The 13,082-nt window shown below is 31.6% G+C and overlaps 3 protein-coding genes across 5 annotated transcripts in view; 1 reads left to right on the top strand and 2 right to left on the bottom strand.

Moving 5' to 3' along the window:
- LOC119832596 (protein yellow-like) overlaps positions 1–9,993 on the top strand; it is a 12,645-nt gene extending 2,652 nt beyond the window's left edge. Inside the window, exons 1-8 of one of the 3 annotated variants that reach the window (XM_038356275.1) lie at positions 2,498–2,556; positions 5,035–5,259; positions 5,886–6,134; positions 6,444–6,613; positions 7,709–7,873; positions 8,404–8,572; positions 8,928–9,109; positions 9,450–9,993. In XM_038356275.1, the coding sequence (XP_038212203.1) occupies positions 5,199–5,259; positions 5,886–6,134; positions 6,444–6,613; positions 7,709–7,873; positions 8,404–8,572; positions 8,928–9,109; positions 9,450–9,884 (1,431 nt within the window). In that variant the 5' untranslated portion in view covers positions 2,498–2,556; positions 5,035–5,198 and the 3' untranslated portion in view covers positions 9,885–9,993. Of the gene's footprint in view, positions 1–2,497; positions 2,602–5,034; positions 5,260–5,885; positions 6,135–6,443; positions 6,614–7,708; positions 7,874–8,403; positions 8,573–8,927; positions 9,110–9,449 lie in introns of those variants that run through there. The other 2 variants (XM_038356274.1, XM_038356276.1) reach the window with 2 other exon arrangements.
- Positions 9,931–11,349, bottom strand: LOC119832476 (ATP synthase subunit O, mitochondrial-like). The gene is made up of 3 exons (XM_038356142.1): positions 11,311–11,349; positions 10,513–10,765; positions 9,931–10,421 (listed from the first exon to the last, which is right to left on the bottom strand). Exons 1-3 carry the CDS (start codon positions 11,347–11,349, stop codon positions 10,078–10,080), a joined length of 636 nt encoding a protein of 211 aa, XP_038212070.1. The 3' UTR covers positions 9,931–10,077.
- Positions 11,350–11,483: 134 nt separating this feature from the next.
- LOC119832475 overlaps positions 11,484–13,082 on the bottom strand; it is a 3,724-nt gene continuing 2,125 nt past the window's right edge. The window contains exons 4-7 of the mRNA XM_038356141.1: positions 12,565–12,717; positions 12,162–12,455; positions 11,923–12,092; positions 11,484–11,772 (exon numbers count right to left, since the gene is read on the bottom strand). Of these exons, the coding sequence (XP_038212069.1) occupies positions 11,626–11,772; positions 11,923–12,092; positions 12,162–12,455; positions 12,565–12,717 (764 nt within the window). The 3' untranslated portion in view covers positions 11,484–11,625. The remainder of the gene's footprint in view (positions 11,773–11,922; positions 12,093–12,161; positions 12,456–12,564; positions 12,718–13,082) is intronic.

Here is a 13,082-nt window from a genome sequence, read left to right as displayed (position 1 = left end):
AAGTAATAAATGTTATTTGCAGTTAACAATTTTCTTTTTTCTTTATTACAATATTTATGGCAAGACTAGGTATAAGTACAACCTATTTACCTTAAAACTTATTCATCCTGGCACCTTTTAACTAACAATTCTTAAATAAGATGGATTAAAAATACTATTATATATTTCCAATACACATGTGATTTAATTTAAATACATTATGTTTCAATTTTCGTTGATATGTGATTAGAAACATTATAACGAAAATAATTTTTTTACATAATATAACGCTAGTTGGTGAACGTGAATAAAATCGATATTTTAGTCGACAATCAATACTAATAATGTTAGACCTCAATTATGAATTAAAATTATTCAAAAAATCTATATTATATAGGTTATAATTATTGGGTGTAACTTTTATATCCCATTATAGTTAAAGTACCTAATTATAGTCTACAATAGTTGTAAATATCTGGTTCAATGGGCACATAATGTAATTACAGAATAGCTAGACAACAATCTCTTTAATCACGGAAGTTATTTTTCAAACAATCTACAAAGCTAAAAATATTAACGTTACTTTTTTATAACATAGAAAGTTGCAAAACAAATTGATCAGTGAAATGAGAGAAATCGCATAAAAAACTCCATTAGTCACAGAAACATAGGCCGGAAAAGCGACCGCTAGCCGGCTATAGACTCGGTGTTAGTAATTAATTTTTTCTCAATTTGTTTCACTTTGTAATGGTTGAATTATCGTGTTTTATTAAATTAATGACTAAATTGTGTAGACTGCAAAAATAGGAGGAGGTCCTCCGACGAGGTTCAGGATCACCCACCTCTGGCTTGCCTTAATTGGCCGTCCAGAGTGGAGATGCAAGAGCTTTATGCTCGGGGGTGGAAGGGTCTAACGCCGTAATAGCGGGGAAACCCAATCCGGGCCTACGGGCCCGCGATGATCCCTCACCTCTCTACACCCCTAGCCAGTCAGCTGGTGTTGCCCCCTTTTTGCCATTTCAGGTAACTTTTTTGGGTGCCCATCGACCGAACTGGCAAGTCACCATCTGCCACTATTTTTAAATTTTTCTTTTATATAGTCCTACATCAGCCGCGGTCTGCCCAGAGCTGTATCTCTATAATGCAATAATGGGCAAGTTGCGGCTGGTGTCCCACAACATATTAATCTATGTCCCCACGTAAGCCTTGCAAAGACCGGGGCTTTCCTTCTGAAGATACCCGAGTAGAGAGATACACATAATAATAATAAGACATAAATAATTTTAGTAACATCACCAAAACAGATATCATAACAATATTTTGATATTAGTGCATAAAAATAAGCTTAATTTTATTTTTAATTCTTAACATTTAAATATCTATATATAAAAAAAATGTTTAAGTTAAAATCTAGAAATAGTAATAACAAGATATTCTAAGCTGAATAGCCGAAAGTCGAGTCCTTGAAAAAAAAAGAACTAAATAGAAATTGAAATATCTTGGAAAAAATTAGCTTTAAGACGGGGTGTTGAGTGTGTGGAGATACGTCGTATCAAAAGAAAATAAAAATAGTATGAATTTTATATATACAATACAGAAAACAAACAAAAGGAATAATGGCAATCGGTTGAAAACATACGAAATTAATAAATAAGTCGGTTCATGTTGGTCGGTCGGCATAATTGGAGTATAGGTATGACATTAATAAAGGCTCTATAACTTATTTCACTTTTACTTTTTACTTGAGTGCATAATAAACACACAAACATACATAGTTACACCTACATACACATGCACATATATTAAAAACAATTTTTTATTGTTGGCGTTGTCTGGATATTACACATGGGAGAGTGAGACTCCTGACAGTAAAATTTTAATTGTATCTTGGAAGTTAAACTTCACTACTATAATATGTGGAAAAAATTGTCAATTGTGTTTGTTAAATGTAGAATTTATGTACATTGAAAATTGTCAATACCAAATTAAATATTATCGCGAATTGACAACGTAACACATAACATTAAGTATGGTAATTGGTACTGACTAAATAATAATAATTTTTAACAAAAAAACTAAATCGCCTTTAAGTGGTCATAACTAGACCAAATTTAAATAACAAAATGATATCAAAAATCTAAATCACTGAAATAGGTTCACCCAGTTGAGGTAATAAAACAAAAAAAAAATAGTCGAATTGAAAACTTCCTTCTTTTTTGAAGTTTTTTAAAATGAGATGCGTTCATAACAATGATTAAGTATTATTATTATTTTATATTACAATAACAACCATTACAAGTTCAATGTCACGAAGTCGTTTGTCGTAACCATCGGATATACGATCAAGACACGGATGAGCATTGATTTTCTTCCAACGGCTAATTTATTCATCCCATTAAAAGAATACATAGTCACGACATCTTTAGCAATAGAGAAAAACAGGCTTTTGTTTCGAAATAACAATCATCATTTATGTTTTCCTAGTAGTTGCATATTATATGAATCGGTCGGGGTTGAGGCAGTGATTTTGTGTCAGTGATTGATAGTGGGGGCTCTCTTCCTCTCAACAAATATTAAGTGAAGTGAAAATTTATCGGACCCTTTTCATACATAAAATTTAAAGTAATTTGTCCCATTCGGCGATAACTGTGTGCTTTTTACGTTTAAATTAAATTTCAAAATAATCTTCAAACAATTCTACCATAACGTTGTTATAAATTAATTTATTTATATATTTAATTTAATTATCGTTTATATTATTATCCTTTATTCATTACCGTCTAAACCTTTCCTTAAATATAAGATCAATATGACACAAAACGGTCCAACCACTTGAGTTTTAGCTAGACAAACTCACTGTATATATGTATAAAATGTAAAGTAAATTCAAGAAATCTATAATGACAGTTGATAAGAAATAGCAATTGTTTGTTTGAATATTAATTAAAAATTTATCACATTGTTATCTCTCTGTCTTAAATACCAGTCTTAATTATTTAAATGAAGCAATAACATAAAACTTATTGCTTCAAAATTTCAATATATTTAGGGTTTCTTTATGTAAGATTTCGGATAATTTTATTTAGAAAGATACTCCGGAGGTGGTCCCATTATCATAAAGTAAGGATCTGATGATGGAAATCCAAGGAAACGCAGAAAAAAAATTTTGAATCACAATGTAAAAAAATCTTAGAAGTAAATTTTGACCCGTTTCCCGGTTTCCGAGCGAAAACTTTGCATACGTATGCAATTTTAGTAAAATGCAACTGTCGGATATCAATTGTGTTTTAATATTCTGTTAGATGAACAATTGTCATTTAAGATACAGATGTCGCTTTTTATAACTTGTCAAAACTTATTTAGCTATCGAATCGTATAAAACGTCGAATAACTTCGACTTCGGAGTCGAAAAGGCGCGTATTCATACGGATTGTGCCTTGCTGTTCGAACTTTATTTATTCAATGTTCGACTCAACTACCCTCACTTTGATAATAGTCTTTATGACTGGCTGCGATTTGTTATCAACTGCCATATCAATTACGCAATTGTGTAAAATTGCAGTACATTCGTATTACGATCAAACTAATATTAAACACACCTCCTTTTTATTTCTTACACAGATGGAGACAGGAGGTTGAAATGAAATTCCTTAATGGCGAAGTTCAAAGACAGGAATTTGTAAATGAATTTAACAATAATATAGCTCTTTATAAACTGAATCGTTGCTTCTGCACACAGATGTGGCTTCCAGTAAACTTTGTAAATTAATTAAACCATAAAGGCCTGTTCTAAAGTTTCTAAGAACCTGGCTCTTGCAATCAGAGTTGGCTTTCAGCAGATATCTCGTCCAAAACTTTTTTTTTTATATGCGTAGTCACATAACGCCATAGCAATAGTAGGTATAGTCACAGGTAACTGTCCCATACTTTTTTTTTTGTAATTTAATTTTTTCACACTTCCATAGCACACAGTTGGTTCATAATTTCACTCCAAAATTAAGCCTCAAAATCCCTAAACTAAAAGAGTCTTTTACTTTGATAAATATTGTCATATTTATTCATTTTTTACGTTTGTACATACCATTACTATATACTTACTACACATTTACTATTCAAAGTAATATGTATATACGTAAGGCGGTACTAAAATAAGTTATTGAGGCTTTTTCATCGAGAACTCTCTAAAGGCTGAAGATAAAGCCCCAGGATCTTTTATCTATTTCAAATTATTAACGGTGTTTTTACATTGTACTATCGTTTGTGATTTTCTTTATTCCTATAGTCATATACAAAAGACATTAAAAACATAATACTCTACGTAATGAGAACCTCCATTTTCGGAACGACGATTTAAAACATTTTTATCAAGATAATTGCTAAATGCCACTTTCGAGTAAACATTTTTAGATATAAAGAACAAATTCAAACACATTATTTTATGTTATTATAGCGACAAGTCAGTACAGTAAATAGAAGTACATAGTGCAAACTTTACTTCGAAATTGTTATTTTTCAAAATCATAAATTCCCAAGTTTTGTGCAAAGTTGTAAGTGTTTTTTTTTACTATTTACAGAAGTCAAAATTTTAAATGATTATTATTTAATGTACAGTTTTATGCCTAACATCGAGATTAGATTGACCGTTAGAAATTTAAATACATGCGCCGTTAGTTGTAGTGTGATTCTGAATATTCTTACACGTGTATAAGTTTTAAATCCTTTTCTACTGTTTTTCTCAGTACCTATACAGATTGTTTACGATAGGTAATAAACATTTATATTAAGGTATATTAACAGGTGTTCCGAGTTCAAGTGAAGTTACAATTTAAAATCTAAAGAATCAGTTCAATATATTTATCTTAGCATTATATTCGTCATAAATCTTAAGAAAAACAAATAGTTTTTCCTTAAATGAATGTATGAGGATATAAATGGAAATGGACCCATTTTATCATAATATTAAGCTCATATAGATACAAAATTTATAATCTGAAGTGTTTGTGGAATGCATCATTAGCGTATATATAGGATAAACTGATATCAATTTCATCTTAGGTCATTCCTAGCCTGTACATAGTTCAGACTGCTAGGAGCGATACGATAAATAATTTAAAAGTGTGTGAAATATAAGGAAGTGTTTTATGGCAAAACGAATTTCCTTTATGTAATAATAATCCAGTATTGCGTGTAGTGTTTTTAAACAATAAAAATACAACAAAATGATTGCGAGGGACTATTATTATCAGGACAGGATGTGCGGTCAACTGTTAAGACAGTATGGTAAGGTACTTTTTATAAAAACGTAGTTTTTACTACTTTTTGTATACGCTTCTTTAACTCATGTTTTCTTTAGACGTTTGAGTGATGTTTTCCGTATATTCCGACACATATTTATATTAAACATCTTATATGACATGTTAAGCTAATTATGCACGATTTTTAACTTTATTACTGTTATTTATATACAATAAAAACATGAAAAATAGTACATACGCTTTTAAGTAGGTATGTATGTCCAAGGAGTAATATTTCATTGTTCGATTTGTGAATATTGTAGTCTAGACAAGTCTTAAATAAAAAATGTTAGCAAGAGGTTATGTTTTTAACTTTTTTTGTTGCTTATAAACCATGAAATGCTACATCTTTAAATCAAAGTACAAATTTATCGTTGGGATGGATTTGGCAATGCAAAGTAGAACATAATACATTTTGTTTAATAACAAGACAACGTTTATCAAAAATTTTATGCTAAAGTTGCTTTTAACCTAGACAAGAAATATAGACCGTATGCACACAGAGAGCACTCGTTCTTTAGTCAATTTACGTTCGATTGAAATAGTAAAAAAATTAACGTTTTAAATCTAAATACCTCTTTTTTTGATTTATATTAATGTTTATTATTCCAGATCCCCACCTCCTAGACATATACAAGGCTGAAATGAGTTACGGCATACAGAGGTTCTTTTTATTGTCATACTGCCTGGCGTGTTGCTGGCCAGGATTAAGTGCCAAAACTGGTCTGAGAATAGTACGGCAATGGGCGGAGTTAGATTTCGAGTTTCCAAGCGAAGCGGTGCGGCAAATAGCTTCAGAACGGCAGTACTATGTACCTGCCAACTCGGTTCCTATTGACGTTGATGTTCAATACAGACAAAGTAATTACGATTTTCTATCCAATATATTCTTTTATGATATGAATGAGGTATATGTTTCAACTGATAGATGTTAAGAATCACCTAGCAGGACAGAAATAAAGCTCACATTGCTTCAAATTGGCTTTAAATAACTCTCAAGAATATGTTTCGCATTAGAATTTTTACATTTAACGTGGTTTGTATGCAAAATGGATATGGATCGCATACAATACATTAGAATAGCTGAAAATTTAAATGAAAACTCTGCTGGTACTAACAATCATTATTATGTATCATACTTATTTTAAAACATGTTGTTTTATATTTTAGGTCCAGAGAAATCAAGAATATTTGTAACGCTACCCCGTTTCGATGTCGGCCGTCCCGTGACACTTGGTGTCGTTGCCGAAGACGGCCGAATCCGGGGATACCCCGATTATTCTTGGCATGACAACCAGGGAGGCAACTGTGATGGTCTCACATCCGTATTTAGAGTAGCTGTAAGTTCCTTCAATAATATTTTTCTACTTTAAAGTTGCTAGTAGCCTACATAAAGGTTGCCTTTGTTACTGCAAAGACTTTGTCTTTGGTAAAATCTTCGTGATTTCTTTGCAGTTAGAATTTACATTCATATAATAATAAGCAAATAATAATAAGGTATTTATATACAAAACAAATACTTGGAAACAGGTGTAGGTTAGTTTTTGTTCTCGTTATATGACTAAGAGTCAATAACCTCCAGTGGATAATATGGGTTTTTACGAAATATCAATATTTAAAGTAAATGTGCTTGTAATAGTTATGGGTTTATTTAAAAACCATCGTTGTGGGTAACACAAATATATTTGAACTAACAAATAAAAAAGAACAAGGAAACGAAACCTGATTTTTGCTTAAGATCAGTTTTTATCTTCTTCGTATGTTTTACCTATTGAAATTTTCACAAAATTGCTAGCAATATTATTTATGCAATTTTATATTTTAAGTCAGATAACGTTATTATTACCTTAACGTACGTAGACACCTTTATATATGGATACTAATATAATAGATATAAATTTATTATGAAAAACTGTCTTTATTAACCTCGGCATCATAATTGGCACTTTTAATTTAAGTTTTGTTGTTTAAAATCTTATTCACGTAAATAGTTTTCACTCTTGCATAAAGCGAAATAATAAAATTGCTATTGAACACTGAGATTTCTGCAAGAAGCAAGTGGTTTCATTCAACATTGATCTCGATGAACTATTGATTACTATAAAGTGATAATACACGTTCATTCAATAAAACGTTAACTTTGTTTATAAGTACTAGTCTTAACGCTCAATAATTATTTCTCTGTAACAATATGCTAAAATATTCGCAAATATACAGATAAGGCATTTAGCTAAAAATATTAAAACAAACTGACCATAAACTATATCAACACTTATAATACCAAGTTGACAAGCTAATATTCGTAGGCATACGATTTCCTTTGAATTTTCTTCCGATTTCTACCATTGCTGAATATTTTTTTCTCCAGGTAGGATAGGATATATTATTTATACTGGCTTAGACGGAACGGATCTCAATAAATTCAAATTATTCAGATTGACAAGTGTCATCGCTTATGGGTGATGGACGCAGGGAAGATCGGCGACACGCAAGTGTGTCCACCGCAGCTGTTGGCTTTCGACCTGCATACCGATCAGCTGATCTATCGACACCGAGTGAACGCCTCCAATTATATAGCTACATCACTTTTTATAACGCCTGTAAGTTTTATGTTGTGCGTACTTGGGTATTTGCTTTTTTATTATATGTTCGTGAAATGTTATTGCACTGAGGTTTTTTATTTATTTGGCAGCTACGTAAACTGTTACAGTGCCTATAAGATGTTTGTATATTAATTAAAATCGAATGAATTGAACTATGGCCATAGTTTAGTTTATTTCACTGCAGATACGTAGTTTAAACGTAAAGAAGTATCCATGGTAATGAAAGCATGGTGGTAAGGATAGCTGCTTTATACAATAGAAAAGCTCTTTAACACATGAAAATAGTTTGATGTTTTCTTCACTAATGGATATTACTTTATTTTAAAAAATCCATGTATAATTGAAGAAGTTTATGGGAATTACTTAAATTATATATGGATTTTTATAGTAATTTAGCCAATGTTTATTGTATGCAATATACAATTATTTCCTGATTTATTAGCTAAATAAATTCGAACACATCTGTACATATTGTTAAACATTAACTTAATATTGTATTATAATAATTATAGCTATAATTTTATTAGGTTGTGGACACAGCAAGTGGACCAAATGGTTGCATGAACACGTTTGTCTACGTAGCTGACGTCTCTGGGTTTGGTTTACTGGTTGTGGATGTTGCAAATGATCGCTCTTGGAGAGTTACACACCGTCACTTCTTCCCTTATCCTAATCATGGTACCTTCACTATAGATGGTAAGTTCGAATAATTTCAATGCTATAAACTTAAAATTAAGTTCGAATAAATTTTTTCTTGTGGCAGTTGAGATAGCAATTGCTAATAAAATAAACATTAAATTTTTCTGAATCATAAATCGCATTGATTACCTATTATATATATTCAGAAAGGTTTGTTAGAGTAACATTACTTTTATAATAAGTAGCTACTCAAATACTCAAATTAGTATTGCCTACGAAACATGTTGAATGACGATACATATATTTTAAACGGAGACATACGTGTCCAATTTTAGGATGGCAATTGCTTTATTACTAGATAGAAAACAACATGTTTGAACATGATAATCTTATACGACATGATCTTTTTCAGGGGAAAGCTTCGATTTGATGGATGGTGTACTCGGAATGGCGTTATCACCTCGTCTTCCTGATGATGACAGGTTCCTGTACTTCCACGCCCTCGCTTCAGTTAGTGAAAACGTAGTACGGACAAGTGTACTCAGAAATGACTCATTAATTCAGAATTCAAATGCGGACCCTGGCGCAATCAGTGTAAGTTAGTTGGAGTACAATCCCTAATATAAAAAACCTCAAAGCCAATGAAAACGTAATCGAAATTTTATGTGAGATTAGAATAGCGTTATTTAAAGATACAGAAAATTATTTAACATTAAATAACGATCTATAACTTAGATCAATTGATTTTTGCGTGTATATATTATGAGTTTTGTGGTCACTTATACAAAACAAGCTGTAACCACGCCATTACAACTTTGGAAATCATTATTATTATAGATTATTATTATAAAAATTCACTTATGGTTTTTCGTACGGATTAAAAAAGGAATAAATTAATGAAAAAAAGAATAAAGTAATTTCATCACCATTCCAGGCTTTCCCAGAAAAAAGACCAAATCAGTCAGCTGCCGAAGCAATGAATAAAGACGGTATTCTATTCTTTGGCTTAATGGAACCCCCGGGCATATGGTGCTGGAATTCAGCGACTGAGTTCTCTACAAGGAACTTCCATCAAATTGCAATCAACAGGGAGACTTTACAATTTTCTAGTGGCTTAAAAATTGTAAAGAATCTTAAAGGACAAGAAGAACTATGGATCCTTACATCCAGTTTTCAACGAGTAATGACTGGTTCCTTAAGCTCAGACAAGATAAATTATAGAATCCACGCTGAAAAAATCCCCACTTTACTGGAGAACTCTCCTTGCTTGATGGCCCCAAAGGACCGTACGACTGGCCAGCATGCCAATCTCATTACAGCAGACAACCCAAAACATATCTTCAGATATGGAGCTGTTGCATTTCTTTAGAGATACTATCAATGTCTAATAGAATGCGGACCAGTTTTGTATTAAATAATTGGCCATAAAGATTACTGTGTAATATAAAACGTATTAATATAGTACGTAAGATAATTCATAATTTAATAGGTATAATAAATTATTAAAAAATAAGATACGTTTTTATTTTAAAGTCAACATTTCATATCAGTATTTGGAACACTCAAACAGCTTGCTTTAAAATGTCTGTATACATTTGTACTTTTCTTGCAATACTCATATCGATATGTTTGTCTTCAATACCAACAATCATACCTCCTATAATGGAGGGATCAATTTTTTCAGTAAGTTGAACATTTTTTCCTCCTTTTGTTAATTTTTTGAGAGCGTCCATGAGAGTTTTCCGAGTGGAGTCGTCCAGTGGTTTAGCAGTTATAACCTCACAGAGAGCCTCGTTGCGATGAGAAACCATGACCGCAGAAAACATAGTTATCATTTTTCTGAGCATTTTCAACCTACCGTTCTCAGCTACGAGTGCGAGAAAATTTATAGCTGCTGGGGGCATACCTGTAAACAATAAAAACATATCAATTATTTACGAATTTTATTAAAACAAATAATAATTAGCCTTAGGTGTTCATAATATAATTTTAACTACCAACTTGTTCTCCAACCTCTTTCATCAATTTAGCCTTATCAGCTGATGATATCAAACTTGTCTCTACAAAGTCTACAATCTTTGGCTTTAGAAGTTCTTTTTGTAAAGCTAGCAGATGTTTTTCAACTTGCTCTATTTGCTTCATTTGTAAAGCTGCACTATATAAAGCACTTACATAGCGTCCTTCTATTCCTAAAATAATAAATGGGTTGAAAATCGAAATGTATATTTGAGTAGGCAATTCAAAGCATCGCTTTTTAAAATAAATTCAGTAATATAGTTTGCGCTTTTTGATAATAGGCAAAATTAATCTGACTTAAATTAATATTAAACTCTGGCAACTCTAAAAAATCATCGCAAAGAAGATTTCCGTATTAAAACATAGTGAATTCTTAACAATGAAATAAAAAGTAGTATATATAAACTCAAGATTTTTCTGTAATTAAATTTGGTGGGCTGGCTTTATGTTAGCTTATTTTCGCAGTCGGATAGAAGATCCCCAAATGATGTTATTTAGAGGCATTTCACGAGACTTCATTGTCAGGCGATATCTTTGTGGTTAAGCCAGTCCTTTACGACCTATTCAAAATCTGGTCGATCTTAGTTTGCTATTCGTCTACCTCCCTTCCCGGTAATTTTTTTTTGTCGTAAGCGGGCAATTGAGCCTGTGATTTGCCTGATGGTTAGCGTTTACCACCGCCCATGAACATTTGCGGATGGATTGACGACTGGAAAGAAGGAATGGACTGGGAAGGATGAGGAAAAGGAAACGAAAAAATAATTATCTTTACCATAAACAGCTAATGGTGGTTTGGTAGATTTCGCAGCCATACACATTGTTCTTTTAAGGATAGTACGAAATAAAAATAATTTATTCATTTTATTTAAAGCTATAATAAACTTTGTATGTCAATGCAAAGTCAATGTCAATTCTAAAGTCTCGATATTTTTATTAAGATTAAAAATGAGGATGTTATCTGAGTTAGCATTAAAAGCAATGTATTATAATAATTTTATTTTTGATTTAACAATTGATTTTAAAAATACAATTCTATTGTAAAACACAAAACCTTAGAGAACGTTTTAACAATTTCTGAATTTCAAAACTTTCATTTATACTAGTACGTCATATTGAAATGCTTGATCTGTTTCCAATAGAGCTCGGATGTACATCACAAGAGACCCAAGAGCCATGGCTGATGTTAAAGAGTTACAAGCACCGCTTTCTGACGTCGCTACTTTTTTTATACGGTATTCTTCCTAAAACAGATAACTTAATACTATTGTAAATATACTCATTAGTGACCAAAACTATTGAAATCATAAAAAGTAACCGCTATTTGCCTGACAGTATGAATATTAAATATTATATAAACACTGTTAAAAAAATATATATACGTATTTCTTTACTTCTCTATCCTTTTTTGTTGACGTCGTTGTAGGACCAATAAAACCAGTCAATCTTAAAAATGTTTGACGATCATCAGAGTAGCAACCTTTCGGCTCCTGCCAGGACATTATTTTATTCATCCAACGGGGCTTTATAAACTCTCCATATCCTTCGGATGAGCAAAACAGAACTAGAATAAAGAAAATAATTTTAAATTACTAGTGTCTGATTATAACCTCTATGACAAAAATAAACGTACTCTGTTGCATAAATAATGTTTTGCTTCCAGGGGGATGGTCCCAAGCTTCAAGGGATTTTGTTTCTTTGTAGATTTGGATGCATAATTTATAGATATTAGCGGAGATATCTACTCCTTCCATGCAGTCGAAAATTCTGGCTAAGGTCATAGCTCGAACTCTACTCGTTTGCTGGAAAGCAAGAGCAGACCCTTGCATCATCTGCGCTTGACATTCAGTGCTCAACTCACAAACGCCTTCGGCCTGTGTAGTTTGCGTTTCCATAGCTGATATTAATAACTGCATAGTACAAGCATCTGAAAAAGTTGGAAGCTTCTAAACCAGTTTCAATTTTTATGAACTTTTCTTTCCATATAAGAAAATAAATTAGAGATAAAGTTTAAAATGTTTCTAAACAAAATTTACCCGCTGCTTTTCTGCTGGGCATTTTTGTTCTAGCTTCTTGAAGGTATTGTTCAAAGTTGAATCTAAATGGCTTCTGAGTACCCATCGTTCCAATCGTCAATGGCTCAAACAACGATGATAATACATCCATGTTTTCAAATATTGCTTTCGCTACTAATAAAAGCAAAAAATGCCTGCTGTTGTAATTATAATTAAATTTAGAATCGACTGAAAATAATGTTGTAAAAGCATTCTCTCTGCAAATGCAATCTTTTGCTACCTTTATAATTTAGTTCTATGTGTAAAAAAAGTAAATATATATATATATATATATGTATGTGTATGTATTATTTATTCAATCATTATATGGAAACAATAATTCCAAATACATAAATTCTGTGGTAGATGGTAAGGTTTTTTTATTATGAATTAACACCTGTTTTATTCGATAAAGATATGAAAAACCCACTCGGACTGATTCAAAAGTCCATCCACATACACATAATTGCACCTTGAAATACGAACATAAAATATTTACC

The sequence above is a fragment of the Zerene cesonia genome, chromosome 15, assembly GCF_012273895.1.
Source record: "Zerene cesonia ecotype Mississippi chromosome 15, Zerene_cesonia_1.1, whole genome shotgun sequence".
In the NCBI taxonomy this organism is placed as follows: Eukaryota; Metazoa; Arthropoda; class Insecta; order Lepidoptera; family Pieridae; genus Zerene; species Zerene cesonia.
This window is presented reverse-complemented; position numbering and strand designations above follow the sequence as displayed.

Bases quoted from the DNA above. Each gene is read 5' to 3' on its own strand.
- LOC119832476 (XM_038356142.1), bottom strand. From the start codon at position 11,349: ATGTGTATGGCTGCGAAATCTACCAAACCACCATTAGCT. The intron at 10,766-11,310 runs GTTTATGGTAAA...TATTTTAAAAAG, and splicing joins CTACCAAACCACCATTAGCT to CGATGCTTTGAATTGCCTAC. The intron at 10,422-10,512 runs GTAGTTAAAATT...TATTGTTTACAG, and splicing joins AGAGGTTGGAGAACAAGTTG to GTATGCCCCCAGCAGCTATA.